Raw genomic sequence first — 16276 nt, 5'->3', positions numbered from 1 at the left:
TAAAACAGAACTGATGGTTAGGTCATTAGGGTATAAAACAGAACTGATGGTTAGGTCATTAGGATGTAAAACAGAACTGATGGTTAGGTCAGTAGGGTATAAAACAGAACTGATGGTTAGGTCATTAGGGTATAAAACAGAACTGATGGTTAGGTCATTAGGGTATAAAACAGAACTGATGGTTAGGTCAGTAGGGTATAAAACAGAACTGATGGTTAGGTCAGTAGGATGTAAAACAGAACTGATGGTTAGGTCATTAGGGTATAAAACAGAGCTGATGGTTAGGTCAGTAGGGTATAAAACAGAACTGATGGTTAGGTCATTAGGATGTAAAACAGAACTGATGGTTAGGTCAGTAGGGTATAAAACAGAACTGATGGTTAGGTCATTAGGGTATAAAACAGAACTGATGGTTAGGTCATTAGGGTATAAAACAGAACTGATGGTTAGGTCAGTAGGGTATAAAACAGAGCTGATGGTTAGGTCAGTAGGGTATAAAACAGAACTGATGGTTAGGTCATTAGGATGTAAAACAGAACTGATGGTTAGGTCAGTAGGGTATAAAACAGAACTGATGGTTAGGTCAGTAGGATGTAAAACAGAACTGATGGTTAGGTCAGTAGGGTATAAAACAGAACTGATGGTTAGGTCATTAGGGTATAAAACAGAACTGATGGTTAGGTCAGTAGGGTGTAAAACAGAACTGATGGTTAGGTCAGTAGGGTATAAAACAGAACTGATGGTTAGGTCATTAGGGTATAAAACAGAACTGATGGTTAGGTCATTAGGGTATAAAACAGAACTGATGGTTAGGTCATTAGGGTATAAAACAGAACTGATGGTTAGGTCATTAGGATGTAAAACAGAACTGATGGTTAGGTCATTAGGGTATAAAACAGAACTGATGGTTAGGTCAGTAGGGTATAAAACAGAACTGATGGTTAGGTCATTAGGGTATAAAACAGAACTGATGGTTAGGTCATTAGGGTATAAAACAGAACTGATGGTTAGGTCAGTAGGGTATAAAACAGAACTGATGGTTAGGTCATTAGGGTATAAAACAGAACTGATGGTTAGGTCAGTAGGGTATAAAACAGAACTGATGGTTAGGTCATTAGGGTATAAAACAGAACTGATGGTTAGGTCAGTAGGGTATAAAACAGAACTGATGGTTAGGTCAGTAGGGTATAAAACAGAACTGATGGTTAGGTCAGTAGGGTATAAAACAGAACTGATGGTTAGGTCATTAGGGTATAAAACAGAACTGATGGTTAGGTCATTAGGGTATAAAACAGAACTGATGGTTAGGTCAGTAGGGTATAAAACAGTGATGGTTAGGTCAGTAGGGTATAAAACAGAACTGATGGTTAGGTCATTAGGGTATAAAACAGAACTGATGGTTAGGTCAGTAGGGTATAAAACAGAACTGATGGTTAGGTCATTAGGGTATAAAACAGAACTGATGGTTAGGTCAGTAGGGTATAAAACAGAACTGATGGTTAGGTCATTAGGGTATAAAACAGAACTGATGGTTAGGTCAGTAGGGTATAAAACAGAACTGATGGTTAGGTCATTAGGGTATAAAACAGAACTGATGGTTAGGTCAGTAGGGTATAAAACAGAACTGATGGTTAGGTCATTAGGATGTAAAACAGAACTGATGGTTAGGTCAGTAGGGTATAAAACAGAACTGATGGTTAGGTCATTAGGGTATAAAACAGAACTGATGGTTAGGTCAGTAGGGTATAAAACAGAACTGATGGTTAGGTCATTAGGATGTAAAACAGAACTGATGGTTAGGTCAGTAGGGTATAAAACAGAACTGATGGTTAGGTCATTAGGGTATAAAACAGAACTGATGGTTAGGTCAGTAGGGTATAAAACACAGCTGATGGTTAGGTCATTAGGGTATAAAACAGAACTGATGGTTAGGTCATTAGGGTATAAAACAGAACTGATGGTTAGGTCAGTAGGGTATAAAACAGAACTGATGGTTAGGTCATTAGGGTATAAAACAGAACTGATGGTTAGGTCATTAGGGTATAAAACAGAACTGATGGTTAGGTCAGTAGGGTATAAAACAGAACTGATGGTTAGGTCATTAGGGTATAAAACAGAACTGATGGTTAGGTCAGTAGGGTATAAAACAGAACTGATGGTTAGGTCATTAGGGTATAAAACAGAACTGATGGTTAGGTCATTAGGGTATAAAACAGAACTGATGGTTAGGTCAGTAGGGTATAAAACAGAACTGATGGTTAGGTCATTAGGGTATAAAACAGAACTGATGGTTAGGTCAGTAGGGTATAAAACAGAACTGATGGTTAGGTCATTAGGGTATAAAACAGAACTGATGGTTAGGTCAGTAGGGTATAAAACAGAACTGATGGTTAGGTCATTAGGGTATAAAACAGAACTGATGGTTAGGTCAGTAGGGTATAAAACAGAGCTGATGGTTAGGTCATTAGGGTATAAAACAGAACTGATGGTTAGGTCATTAGGGTATAAAACAGAACTGATGGTTAGGTCAGTAGGGTATAAAACAGAACTGATGGTTAGGTCATTAGGGTATAAAACAGAACTGATGGTTAGGTCAGTAGGGTATAAAACAGAACTGATGGTTAGGTCATTAGGGTATAAAACAGAACTGATGGTTAGGTCATTAGGGTATAAAACAGAACTGATGGTTAGGTCAGTAGGGTATAAAACAGAACTGATGGTTAGGTCAGTAGGGTATAAAACAGAACTGATGGTTAGGTCATTAGGGTATAAAACAGAACTGATGGTTAGGTCAGTAGGGTATAAAACAGAACTGATGGTTAGGTCATTAGGGTATAAAACAGAACTGATGGTTAGGTCATTAGGGTATAAAACAGAACTGATGGTTAGGTCAGTAGGGTGTAAAACAGAACTGATGGTTAGGTCATTAGGGTATAAAACAGAACTGATGGTTAGGTCATTAGGATGTAAAACAGAACTGATGGTTAGGTCATTAGGGTATAAAACAGAACTGATGGTTAGGTCAGTAGGGTATAAAACAGAACTGATGGTTAGGTCAGTAGGGTATAAAACAGAACTGATGGTTAGGTCAGTAGGATGTAAAACAGAACTGATGGTTAGGTCAGTAGGGTATAAAACAGAACTGATGGTTAGGTCAGTAGGGTATAAAACAGAACTGATGGTTAGGTCAGTAGGGTATAAAACCGAACTGATGGTTAGGTCATTAGGGTATAAAACAGAACTGATGGTTAGGTCATTAGGGTATAAAACAGAACTGATGGTTAGGTCAGTAGGGTGTAAAACAGAACTGATGGTTAGGTCATTAGGGTATAAAACAGAACTGATGGTTAGGTCAGTAGGGTATAAAACAGAACTGATGGTTAGGTCATTAGGGTATAAAACAGAACTGATGGTTAGGTCATTAGGGTGTAAAACAAAACTGATGGTTAGGTCATTAGGGTATAAAACAGAACTGATGGTTAGGTCATTAGGGTATAAAACAGAACTGATGGTTAGGTCAGTAGGGTGTAAAACAGAACTGATGGTTAGGTCATTAGGGTATAAAACAGAACTGATGGTTAGGTCAGTAGGGTATAAAACAGAACTGATGGTTAGGTCATTAGGGTATAAAACAGAACTGATGGTTAGGTCATTAGGGTGTAAAACAGAACTGATGGTTAGGTCAGTAGGGTATAAAACAGAGCTGATGGTTAGGTCATTAGGGTATAAAACAGAACTGATGGTTAGGTCAGTAGGGTATAAAACAGAACTGATGGTTAGGTCATTAGGGTATAAAACAGAACTGATGGTTAGGTCATTAGGGTATAAAACAGAACTGATGGTTAGGTCATTAGGGTATAAAACAGAACTGATGGTTAGGTCATTAGGGTATAAAACAGAACTGATGGTTAGGTCATTAGGATGTAAAACAGAACTGATGGTTAGGTCAGTAGGGTATAAAACAGAACTGATGGTTAGGTCAGTAGGGTATAAAACAGAACTGATGGTTAGGTCAGTAGGGTATAAAACCGAACTGATGGTTAGGTCATTAGGGTATAAAACAGAACTGATGGTTAGGTCATTAGGGTATAAAACAGAACTGATGGTTAGGTCAGTAGGGTGTAAAACAGAACTGATGGTTAGGTCATTAGGGTATAAAACAGAACTGATGGTTAGGTCAGTAGGGTATAAAACAGAACTGATGGTTAGGTCATTAGGGTATAAAACAGAACTGATGGTTAGGTCATTAGGGTGTAAAACAAAACTGATGGTTAGGTCATTAGGGTATAAAACAGAACTGATGGTTAGGTCATTAGGGTATAAAACAGAACTGATGGTTAGGTCATTAGGGTGTAAAACAGAACTGATGGTTAGGTCAGTAGGGTATAAAACAGAGCTGATGGTTAGGTCATTAGGGTATAAAACAGAACTGATGGTTAGGTCAGTAGGGTATAAAACAGAACTGATGGTTAGGTCATTAGGGTATAAAACAGTGATGGTTAGGTCATTAGGGTATAAAACAGAACTGATGGTTAGGTCAGTAGGGTATAAAACAGAACTGATGGTTAGGTCATTAGGGTATAAAACAGAACTGATGGTTAGGTCATTAGGGTATAAAACAGAACTGATGGTTAGGTCATTAGGGTATAAAACAGAACTGATGGTTAGGTCATTAGGGTATAAAACAGAACTGATGGTTAGGTCATTAGGATGTAAAACAGAACTGATGGTTAGGTCATTAGGGTATAAAACAGAACTGATGGTTAGGTCATTAGGATGTAAAACAGAACTGATGGTTAGGTCAGTAGGGTATAAAACAGAACTGATGGTTAGGTCAGTAGGGTATAAAACAGAACTGATGGTTAGGTCAGTAGGGTATAAAACAGAACTGATGGTTAGGTCAGTAGGGTATAAAACAGAACTGATGGTTAGGTCAGTAGGGTATAAAACAGAACTGATGGTTAGGTCAGTAGGGTATAAAACAGAACTGATGGTTAGGTCAGTAGGGTATAAAACAGAACTGATGGTTAGGTCATTAGGGTATAAAACAGAACTGATGGTTAGGTCATTAGGGTATAAAACAGAACTGATGGTTAGGTCATTAGGGTGTAAAACAGTGATGGTTAGGTCATTAGGGTATAAAACAGAACTGATGGTTAGGTCATTAGGGTATAAAACAGAACTGATGGTTAGGTCAGTAGAGTATAAAACAGAGCTGATGGTTAGGTCAGTAGGGTATAAAACAGAACTGATGGTTAGGTCAGTAGGGTATAAAACAGAGCTGATGGTTAGGTCAGTAGGGTATAAAACAGAACTGATGGTTAGGTCATTAGGATGTAAAACAGAACTGATGGTTAGGTCATTAGGGTATAAAACAGAACTGATGGTTAGGTCATTAGGGTGTAAAACAGTGATGGTTAGGTCATTAGGGTGTAAAACAGAACTGATGGTTAGGTCATTAGGGTATAAAACAGAACTGATGGTTAGGTCATTAGGGTGTAAAACAGTGATGGTTAGGTCATTAGGGTGTAAAACAGAACTGATGGTTAGGTCATTAGGGTGTAAAACAGTGATGGTTAGGTCATTAGGATGTAAAACAGAACAAATCACTTCTCTGTTTAATCTTATCAGAGACACTTCTGCTTATTGTTTCAATAATCTCAGTCTTATCTAATTAGGTGAGGTAGGAGGTGGGGTGTACAATATAGTAGAGTAGAGCAGAGTACAGTACAGTATAGCACAGTACAGCAGAGTAGAGCAGAGTACAGTAAGGTAGAGCAGAGTACAGTACAGCAGAGTCGAGCAGAGTAGACTGGGAGGTAGAGGTGTAAGTGTGTGTTCAGTGGTGAGCCCTGACCTGTAGCAGTTGTTGTTGTACTTGTTGTAGCTCCCCAGGGCAGTCAGACACCCCAGACAGATGGCATACGAGAAGAAGATCTGAGTCCCTGCATCCATCCATACCTAGAAAGAACAGGAAGAAACCAAACCAACCAGCCTTTTAATTTGCTGGGAGAAACCATGGCATTGTTCCTGGCTGATACATTTACTTCTATGAAACACATTATAGAAAGACAGTTATAAACCCCTACTGGTGAGACATTTTATGACCAAATAATTACCTACACGCACCTCACTCTGTGGTAAACACGGTCACCCCATTTCTCGTCACTTACGATGTCATCACCACCCACCATACAACCCCAGAGTAATCTCTGTCTATAGACCCCATACCCCCTCTTCAGTCCTAAGCCCACCCTCTCCACCCTGACAATGTCACTGGCACGCTGGTTCTCCATCTCAATGGCTCCTCAACGCCAAGTGTGGTAATTTTCCACCACAGACTCTATGAACGACCAGCACAACACAGTTCCAATTTAAATGAGGGTGCTCTTTGTTCCATTCGGCAAAGTGGTGCTGAAGCAATGGGGGCACGTTTCAGTTGGCTGCCTGGTAGCCAGGAAGACTTCTGGATGCATCCCAAATGGCACCCTATTGCCTATGTAGTGCACTACTTTTGACCAGGGCCTATGGGCCATAGCCACTAAGGCAGATGTTCTCATGGTAGAGGCTTCTTGGAGTAGCTTGTCACTGCCTGCAACACAGGGTTGTATTGATCCAGAGAAGGCCCCAGTGGATTGAAGAGGGCACTCATTTCGTTTTCTGGTGTTACTCAACATACTCTAAGTGCCAAAATGGAGAAGTGGTTGTGAAATCTCTCTCTCTCTAGTCTAATTGTGTTGCTGTCTTGGGGCTCTGTGAGGTCTGTTTGTGTTGGTGAACAGAGCCCCAGGACCAGCTTTCTTAGGAGCCTTTTCTCTAGGCTCATCTCTCTGTAGGTGATGGCTTTGTTATGGAAGTTTTGGGAATTGCTTCCTTTTAAGTGGTTGTCTTTTCTGGATTTTGATCATTAGCGGGTATCGTCCTAATTCTGCTCTGCATGCATTATTAGTTTTTTTACATTGTACACAGAGGACGTTTTTGAAGAATTATGCATACAGAGTCTCAATGTGGTGTTTGTCCTATTTTGTGAATTCTTGCTTGGTGAGTGGACCCCAGACCTCGCAACCATAAAGGGCAATAGATCTATAACTGATTTAAGTATCTTTAGACAGATCTTAATTGGGATGTCAAATTTGATGTTTATTTTGATGACATAGAAGGCCCTTCTTGTCTAGTCTCTCAGATCGTTCACAGCTTTGTGGAAGTTACCTGTGGTGCTGATGTTTAGGCTGAGGTAGGTATAGTTTTTTGTTTGCTATAGGGCAACAGTGTCTGGATTGAATTTGTATTTGTGGTCCTGGCAACTGCACCTTTTTTGGAACACCGTTATTTTTGTCTTACTGACATTCACTGTCGGGGCCCAGGTCTAACATATTCTGTGCAGAAGATCTAGGTGCTACTGATCATCAGAAAACAGTAGACATTTGACTTCAGATTATAGTAGGGTGAGGCTGTGTTCTGCAGAGTGTTCGAGTGCCCTCGCCAATTCGTTGATATACTGTATATGTTGAAGAGGGTGGGGCTCAAGCTGCATCTCTGTCTCACCCCACAGCCCTGTGGAAAGAAATGTGTGTTTTTTGTCAATTTTAACCGCACAGTTGTTGTTTGTGTAAATGGATTTTAAATAGTTTTTCTCCCAATATCACTTTCCATCAACACCCTCATGCCAAATTGAGACAAAAGCTTTTTTAAATCTACTACTGTTTCTGGTTCCAGTGGCATTCATTGAAACGCATAGCCTTTCGTGGCTTTCTTTTGCAAATTACTATGAATTAACAGATTTATTTCCTAAAACTTCATATTAAGGTGTGGACATTCATTGAGTGATAAGAAATAACTAGCAGTTCTATTATGCTCCAGCAGTCTGTCCGTCCACAATTCAACTATGGGAACATGGAGGCTCTCAACAACAGACTACAGAAAGAGCTGGCTACTATTCGAGAGATTGTTTGTGAAGAGAATACCTCTAAAACCTGTAAATCATTGAATCATTGGCAGTGCTCACTGTTAAAGTGGATACCTTTTCAACCAAAGTGGAAAGTCTGTAGAAGACAGCCAATGCGACAGAGGTGCGACTCCATCAAATCAAATCAAACTTTATTTACCACGTGCTGAATACAACAAGTGTAGACTTTATCGTGAAATGCTTACTTACAAGCCCTTAACCAACAGTGCAGTTCAAGAAGAATAAAATATTTACCAAGTAGGCTAAAATAAAAAGTAACACAATTAGAATAACAATAACAAGGCTATATACAGGGGGCACCGGTACCGAGTCAGTGTACAGGGGTACATGCTAGTTGAGGTAATCTGTACATGTAGGTGTGGGCAAAGTGACAATGCATAAGTAACAAACAAACAGCGAGTAGTAGCAGTGTACAAGGGGGGGATGTAAATTGTCCGGTGGCAATTTTTATGAATTGTTCAGCAGTCTAATGGCTTGGGGGTAAAAGCTGTTGAGGAGCCTTTTGGTCCTAGACTTGGCGCTCCGGTACCGCTTGCCGTGCGGTAGCAGAGAAAACAGTATATAACTGAGTTGACTGGAGTCTCTGACAATTTTATGGGCTTTCCTCTGACACCACCTATTATATAGGTCCTGGATGGCAGGAAGCTTGGCCCCAGTGATGTACTGGGCCGTTCGTACTACCCTCTGTAGCGCATTACGGTCAGATGCTGAGCTGTTGCCATACCAGGCGGTGATGCAACCGGTCAGGATGCTCTCGATGGTGCAGCTGTAGAACCTTTTGAAGATCTGGTGGCCCATGCCAAATCTTTTCAGTCTCCTGAGGGGGAAAAGCTTTTGTCGTGCCCTCTTCACGACTGTCTTGGTATGTTTGGACCATGATAGTTCGTTGGTGATGTGGACACCAAGGAACTTGAAACTCTTGACCCGCTCCACTACAGCCACGTCGATGTTAATGGGGGCCTGTTCGGCATTCCTTTTCCTGTAGTCCATGATCAGCTCCTTTGTCTTGCTCACATTGAGGGAGAGGTTGTTGTCCTGGCACCACACTGCCAGTTCTCTGACCTCCTTCCTATAGGCCGTCGCATTGTTGTCGGTGATCAGGCCTACCACTGTTGTGTCGTCAGCAAACTTAATGATGGTGTTGGAGTCATGTTAGCCACACAGTCGTGGGTGAACAGGGAATACAGTAGGGGATTAAGTACACACCCCTGAGGGGCCCCAGTGTTAAGGATCAGCATGGCAGACGTGTTGTTGCCTACTCTTACCACCTGGGGGCGGCCCGTCAGGAAGTCAAGGATCCGGTTGCAGAGTGAGGTGTTTAGTCCCAGAGTCCTTAGCTTAGTGTTGAGCTTTGTGGGCACGATGGTGTTGAACGCTGATCTGTAGTCGATGAACAGTATTCTCACATAGGTGTTCCTTTTGTCCAGGTGAGAAAGGGCGGTGAGGAGTGCGATTGAGATTGCGTCATCTGTGGATCTGTTGGGGCGGTATGCGAATTGGAGTGGATCTAGGGTGTCCGGGAGGATGCTGTGAGCCATGACCAGCCTTTCAAAGCACTTCATGGCCACCGACGTGAGTGCCGCGGGTTGCTAATCATTTAGGCAGGTTACCATCGCTTCCTTGGGCACAGGGACTATGGTGGTCTGCTTGAAACATGTAGCTATTACAGACTCGGTCAGGGAGAGGTTGAAAATGTCAGTGAAGACACTTGACAGTTGGTCCGCGCATGCTTTGAGTACATGTCCTGATAATGCGTCTGGCCCAGCAGCTTTGTGAATGTTGACCTGTTTAAAGGTTTTATTCACATCGGCTGCCGAGAGTGTTATCACACAGTCATCCAGAACAGCTGGTGCTCTCATGCATGCTTCAGTGTTGCTTGCCTCGAAGCGAGCATAAAAGGCATTTAGCTTGTCTGGTAGGCTTGCGTCCCTGGGCAGCTCGCGTCTAGGTTTCCCTTTGTAGTCCGTAATAGTTTCAAGCCCCCCCACATCCGACGAGCATCAGAGCCGGTGTAGTAGGATTCAATCTTAATCCTGCATTGACGCTTTGCTTGTTTTATGGTTCGTCTGAGGGCATAGTGGGATTTCTTATAAGCGTCCGGATTAGTCTCCCGCTCCTTGAAAGCGGCAGCTCTTGCATTGAGCTCGATGCGGATGTTGCCTGTAATCCATGGCTTCTGGTTGGGATATGTATGTACAGTCACTGTGGGGACGACGTCATTGATGCACTTATTGATGAAACCGATGACTGAGGTGGTGTATTCCTCAATGCCATAGGATGAATCCCGGAACATATTCCAGTCTGTGCTAGCAAAACAGTCCTGTAGTGTTGCATACGCGCCATGTGACCACTTCCGTATTGAGCGAGTCACTGGTACTTCCTGCTTTAGATTTTGGCAGGAATCAGGAGGATAGAATTGTTGTCAGATTTACCAAATGGAGAGCGGGGAGAGCTTTGTATTCATCTCTGTGTGTGGAGTAAAGGTGGTCTAGGATTGTTTTCCCCTGGTTGCACATGTGACATGCTGGTAAAAATTTGGTAAAACTGATTTAAGTTTGCCTGCATTAAAGTCCCCGGACACTAGGAGCGCCTCTTCTGGGTGAGCGTTTTCTTCTTTGCTTATGGCCTTATAGAGTTGGTTGAGAGCGGTCTTAGTGCCAGCTTCGCTTTGTGGTGGTAAATAGACGGCTACGAATAATACAGATGAGAACTCTCTTGGTAGATAGTGTGGTCGACAGTTTATCATAAGGTACCCTACCTCAGGCGAGCAATACCTCTATTAGACATCGTGCACCAGCTGTTATTGACAAAAAGACACACAACCCCACCCCTCGTCTTACCAGAGGTAGTGTCTCTGTTCTGCCGGTGCACGGAAAATCCCGCCAGCTCTATATTGTCCGTTTCTTCATTCAGCCACATCTCGGTGAAACATAAGATGTTACAGTTTTTAATGTCCTGTTGGTAGGATAATCTTAATACTAGGTCATCCATTTTATTTTCTAACGATTGCACGTTAGCAAGGAGAATGGAAGGCATTGGGAGTTTTCTCGCTCGCCTCCGGCTTCTCAGAAGGATCCCTGATCTGCGTCCCCTTTTCCGGCGTCTTTTCTTTATGCAAAAGGCGTGGATCTGGGCCTGTTCCAGTGAAAGCAGGATATCCTTCTCATCAGACTCGTTGAAGGAAAAAGTCATCGCTTTTCTGATGTCTAGAAGTTATTTTCGGTCATAAGAGACGTAGCAGCAACATTATGTACACAATAAGTTAAAAAATAAGTTACACAAAACGAAAACAAAATCTGTAAAACGTCAGCCATGTTCTTCGGCGCCATCTTTATCCATGACCTGGAAACAGTAAGTTGAAAGGGAAAATCAAACTCCTAAAAGAGAAACAGAATCATTTGAAAATCACAGGACTTGAAACGGGCATGGAAGCAGGCAACCCAACTTCCTTCATGATCAATCTTTTCTATGAACAGTTCGGACAGGAGCTGCTGGGTCCCATGCTCCTGATTAACATTGCGCATTGCACAGGTCAACTCCACAACGGCTCTCGTTGTATGATTGTTCGGATCCACAGCTTTGAAGTCAAGCTGCAAATTGTTCGTCTTGCAGCGGAATCCGGGTATCTGACTTATTGAAGGAAGAGGATCAGCATCTACCCAGACCTGAGTGCTGAACTGCTAAAACAGCAGGAGACCTACAACGAGGTGAGATCCCAGCTACACCAGCTAAACCTGAGATGTGGCTCCATCCACCAAGCCACACACGTTTTCCACTGCCAAGGAAGCTCAAGACTTCTTGGAGAAGCACATCAAACTCAACACACAAGGGGACAAGCCAACAGATGGAACCCCATGACTGGCTCTTTATTCTGGTATGCTATCCATGCACAATCATGCTGCCTAGCCTATGGTTATAATTGGATGCTGCCCTCAGCATAAGACAATGATGAGGAGACCTCTCATGTTTGGGTATAAGGAACAATAGTACTATTATTGCTGAGCATTGAACTTGTTATCATTATATTGCCTATGGTCCAGGACATTTACACAGTGATGACACCATGCAAATGAATGAACAATGGACAATATTTGGATCCTACAGCTATCCTATTTTTGACTGTTTAGGCATTAGACTTGCATATCTGTCATAGTTTCTTCTTGTATCATTTTCATAATTTTTTCTTCATTACCCACCCTTACTCTTCAAGTCTGCTAACTTAATTGTAAAGGTCTGAATTGGTTACTTATTTTGTTTAATTATTATTATTTTTATGAATACCTAAATACCAAAAATATGCTGCTTAAGGAATTTTATATGTACAGTGAGGGAAAAAAGTATTTGATCCCCTGCTGATTTTGTACGTTTGCCCACTGTCAAAGAAATGACCAGTCTATAATTTTAATGGTTGGTTTATTTGAACAGTGAGAGACAGAATAACAACAAAGAAATCCAGAAAAACACATGTCAAAAATGTTATAAATTGAATTGCATTTTAATGAGGGAAATAAGTATTTGACCCCTCTGCAAAACATGACTTAGTATTTGGTGGCAAAACCCTTGTTGGCAATCACAGAGGTCAGACGTTTCTGTTAGTTGGCCACCAGGTTTGTACACATCTCAGGAGGGATTTTGTCCCACTCCTCTTTGCAGATCTTCTCCAAGTCATTAAGGTTTTGAGGCTGATGTTTGGCAACTCGAACCTTCAGCTCCCTCCACAGATTTTTTATGGGATTAAGGTCTGGAGACTGGCTAGGCCACTCCAGGACCTTAATGTGCTTCTTCTTGAGCCACTCCTTTGTTGCCTTGGCCATGTGTTTTGGGTCATTGTCATGCTGGAATACCCATCCACGACCCATTTTCAATGCCCTGGCTGAGGGAAGGGGGTTCTCACCCAAGATTTGATGGTACATGGCCCCATTCATCGTCCCTTTGATGCGGTGAAGTTGTCCTGTCCCCTTAGCAGAAAAACACCCCCAAAGCATAATGTTTCCACCTCCATGTTTGACGGTGGGGATGGTGTTCTTGGGGTCATAGGCAGCATTCCTCCTCCTCCAAACACGGCGAGTTGAGTGGATGCCAAAGAGCTCCATTTTGGTCTCATCTGACTACAACACTTTCCCCCAGTTGTCCTCTGAATCATTCAGATATTCATTGGCAAACTTCAGACGGGCATGTATATGTGCTTTCTTGATCAGGGGGACCTTGCGGGGGCTGCAGGATTTCAGTCCTTCACAGTTCTTTTGTGTTTCTTCCATTTTCTTCCATAATCGCAACAACTGTTGTCACCTTCTCACCAAGTTGCTTGGCGATGGTCTTGTAGCCCATTCCAGCCTTGTGTAGGTCTACAATCTTGTCCCTGACATCCTTGTAGAGCTCTTTGGTCTTGGCCATGGTGGAGAGTTTGGAATCTGATTGATTGATTGCTTCTGTGGACAGATGTCTTTTATACAGGTAACAAACTAAGATTAGGAGCACTCCCTTTAAGAGTGTGCTCCTAATCTCAGCTCGTTACCTGTATAAAAGAGACCTGGGTGCCAGAAATCTTTCTGATTGAGAGGGGGTCAAATACTTATTTCCTTCATTAAAATGCAAATCAAATTATAACATTTTTGACATGCGTTTTTCTGGATTTCTTTGTTGTTATTCTGTCTCTCACTGTTCAAATAAACCTACCATTAAAATTATAGAGTGATCATTTCTTTGTCAGTGGGAAAACGTACAAAATCAGCAGGGGATCAAATACTTTTTTCCCTCACTGTAAGGCTACCACTAGTCATTATACAACAACCATGTAATTATAGTGCAGGGCGGGGGGAACCGGGGAGGGAGGGCTGGAGGCTAGGGAGGAGGGGGGAAGGCGGGGAAGGGGAACGGTTCATAGAGAGTGTCTTCTGGGTGGGGAGAGACCAATGGATGGATTTCCCTATGGGTCCTGCTTTTTATTTTACATCCATGGGCTTATCAACACTAAAGATAACAATTACATTTTAGAAAAACAATGGCAACACTAACTATTCTCTCGTGAAATTTGAAAAGCCTAAATATTCCTATCAAATGTTCCAGCTGTCATAATATTCTAGCAAGAAACCATATAGATATAGCAATGCTCCAAGAAACACACCTGCTCCAAAATGACGCACATGGAATAGAGAACCATTTGTGCAAACTGGCTGCTTTTTCATCAGCCACAAACAAAACTACAGGTGTAATCATAATGATACATAAGAAACTCAAAATCACCGTCCTTGGTAAAGTCAGTATTCGGAAGTTTGGATGACTGAGGTGCCCAAAGTACACTGCCTGTTACTCAGGCCCAGAAGCTAGGATATGCATATGCATGGTAATATTGGATAGAAAACACTCTAAAGTTTCTAAAACTGTTAAAATAATGTCTGTGAGTATGACAGAACTGATTTGGCAGGCGAAACCCCGAGGACAATCCATCCAGGAATTTTTTGTTGTTGAGGTCATTGGATTTTCCAATGCTTTTCTATGGGAAAGCCTAATTATTAGGACCCAGATTGCAGTTCCTATGGCTTCCACTAGATGTCAACAGTCTTGAAAAATTGTTTGATGTTTTTCTTTTTAAATGAAGAAGTATTCGTATTCTTTCTAAGTGTCACTCAGGTGGACTCTAGTGTTTTGGTGCGGGTGAATGAGAGCGCGCTCCTCGTTGTTTTTCTCAGGTATTGAAAACAGTTTATTCCGTCTGAAATTGTATCAATTATTTACATATTAGGGTACCTGAGGTTGGATTAGAAATGTTGTTTGAAATGTTTGGACCAAGTTTACAGGTAACTTATTAGATCCTTTGTAGGCATATTGGGCGAGTTGGAACTGGTGTATTTCTGAATCAAACGGGACAAATAAACTGACATTTTTGGGATATAAAGAAGGACTTTATTGAACAAAACGACCATTCATTATGTAACTGAGACCTTTGGGATTGCAAAAACATGAAGATCTTCAAAGGTAAGCGATTTATTTTATCGCTATTTCTGACTTTCTGCTTGGTTGGAAAATGTTTTTCATGCTTTGTATGCGGGGCGCTGTCCTCAGATAATCGCATGGTATGCTTTTGCCGTAAAGACTTTTTGAAATCTGACAAAGCAGCTGGATTAACAAGAAGTTAAGCTTTTAAATAATGTAAGACACTTGTATCTTCATGAATGTTTAATATTACAAATTTAGTATTTTTGAATTTCGCGCTCTGCAATTTACCGGATGTTGTCAAATCGATCCCGGTAACAGGATTCTAGCCGTAAGGGATCCCTAAGAGGTTATTAAATGTATCCATAATGGAAAGAAAATGGCCTTTATTAATGTGAATTCTCCAAATTCATATGATCCTAAGTTGTATGATTCTCTGAACAGCATGTTGTTGGAATTAACTGAATTCCAACTGGTTATTGGGACAGACATGAATGCCATTCTGGGGACAAATCTAATAAGACCAACTACAATCCACAGGAAACCAAGGTTCTCCAACATATACTCTCTGATTATAACCTCATTGATGCCTGGTGAGCTCATAGCCCTAAAGCAAAAGAGTACACTTTCTATTCAAACCGGCACAAAACATTCTCCAGAATCAATTTCGCACTCTTATCTACTCTATTTTAATTAATCAAGAAAATGGAAATTCAACATATGAGCCTGTCTGATCATCATGCTTTTTACTGCCAGATACATGTATCAGAATATCCTAAAAGAGCCACAAGATGGTGCTTTAATGTCACTTACTACAAAATCATATTTTCTGTGAAGAATTTGAAACTGAATTGAATGAATTCATAATGATTAACAAAAATTCAGTCGACGATCCTCAGATTTTATGGCACGTCATTAAAGGTTTTATTAAAAACAAAGCAACTGCATTTGCATCTGGGCTGAACAAATACCAATTAAAGAAGATATCAGAATTGGAAAAGTTGTTGACAACGCTAGAACGTTTTCAACAAACACTTTTTTGAGATCATGTAGCAACTCCTCACTTGAAAGTCAAGGCAGAACTAAATCTATTGATAAGACAGAGAACATAATTTGCCATCCATCGAGTTAAACTCAACCATTACTTCCATGGTAATCCACCCAGTCATCTACTGGCTAACAACCTATTGAATCTGAATCAGGTGAATTACTATCAGAACCCAAATTAATCAACCAAAGATTCTTCAGTTTATATAAAGAATTGTACACCTCTGATTGTAAATTCACACCAAGCCAGATCGAGTACTTTTTTTAAAGAAATAAGAACTCCTCTTCTCTCAACTGAGGAAGCCGGCTTCCTGGGCGCCCAAGCCTTTC

General features: G+C 41.3%; 1 protein-coding gene across 1 annotated transcript in view; it reads right to left on the bottom strand.

Annotated features, from left to right (window-relative positions):
• The window catches only part of LOC106584498 (sodium- and chloride-dependent GABA transporter 2), a 57737-nt gene that overhangs the window by 11300 nt on the left and 30161 nt on the right, over nucleotides 1-16276 (bottom strand). The window contains exon 8 of the mRNA XM_014169873.2: nucleotides 5858-5961. Within this exon, the coding sequence (XP_014025348.1) occupies nucleotides 5858-5961 (104 nt within the window). The remainder of the gene's footprint in view (nucleotides 1-5857; nucleotides 5962-16276) is intronic.

This window comes from Salmo salar, chromosome ssa23 (assembly GCF_905237065.1).
Source record: "Salmo salar chromosome ssa23, Ssal_v3.1, whole genome shotgun sequence".
NCBI lineage: Eukaryota > Metazoa > Chordata > Actinopteri > Salmoniformes > Salmonidae > Salmo > Salmo salar.
The sequence above is the reverse complement of the archived record's forward strand: the minus strand, read 5'-3'. Positions and strand labels throughout refer to the sequence as shown.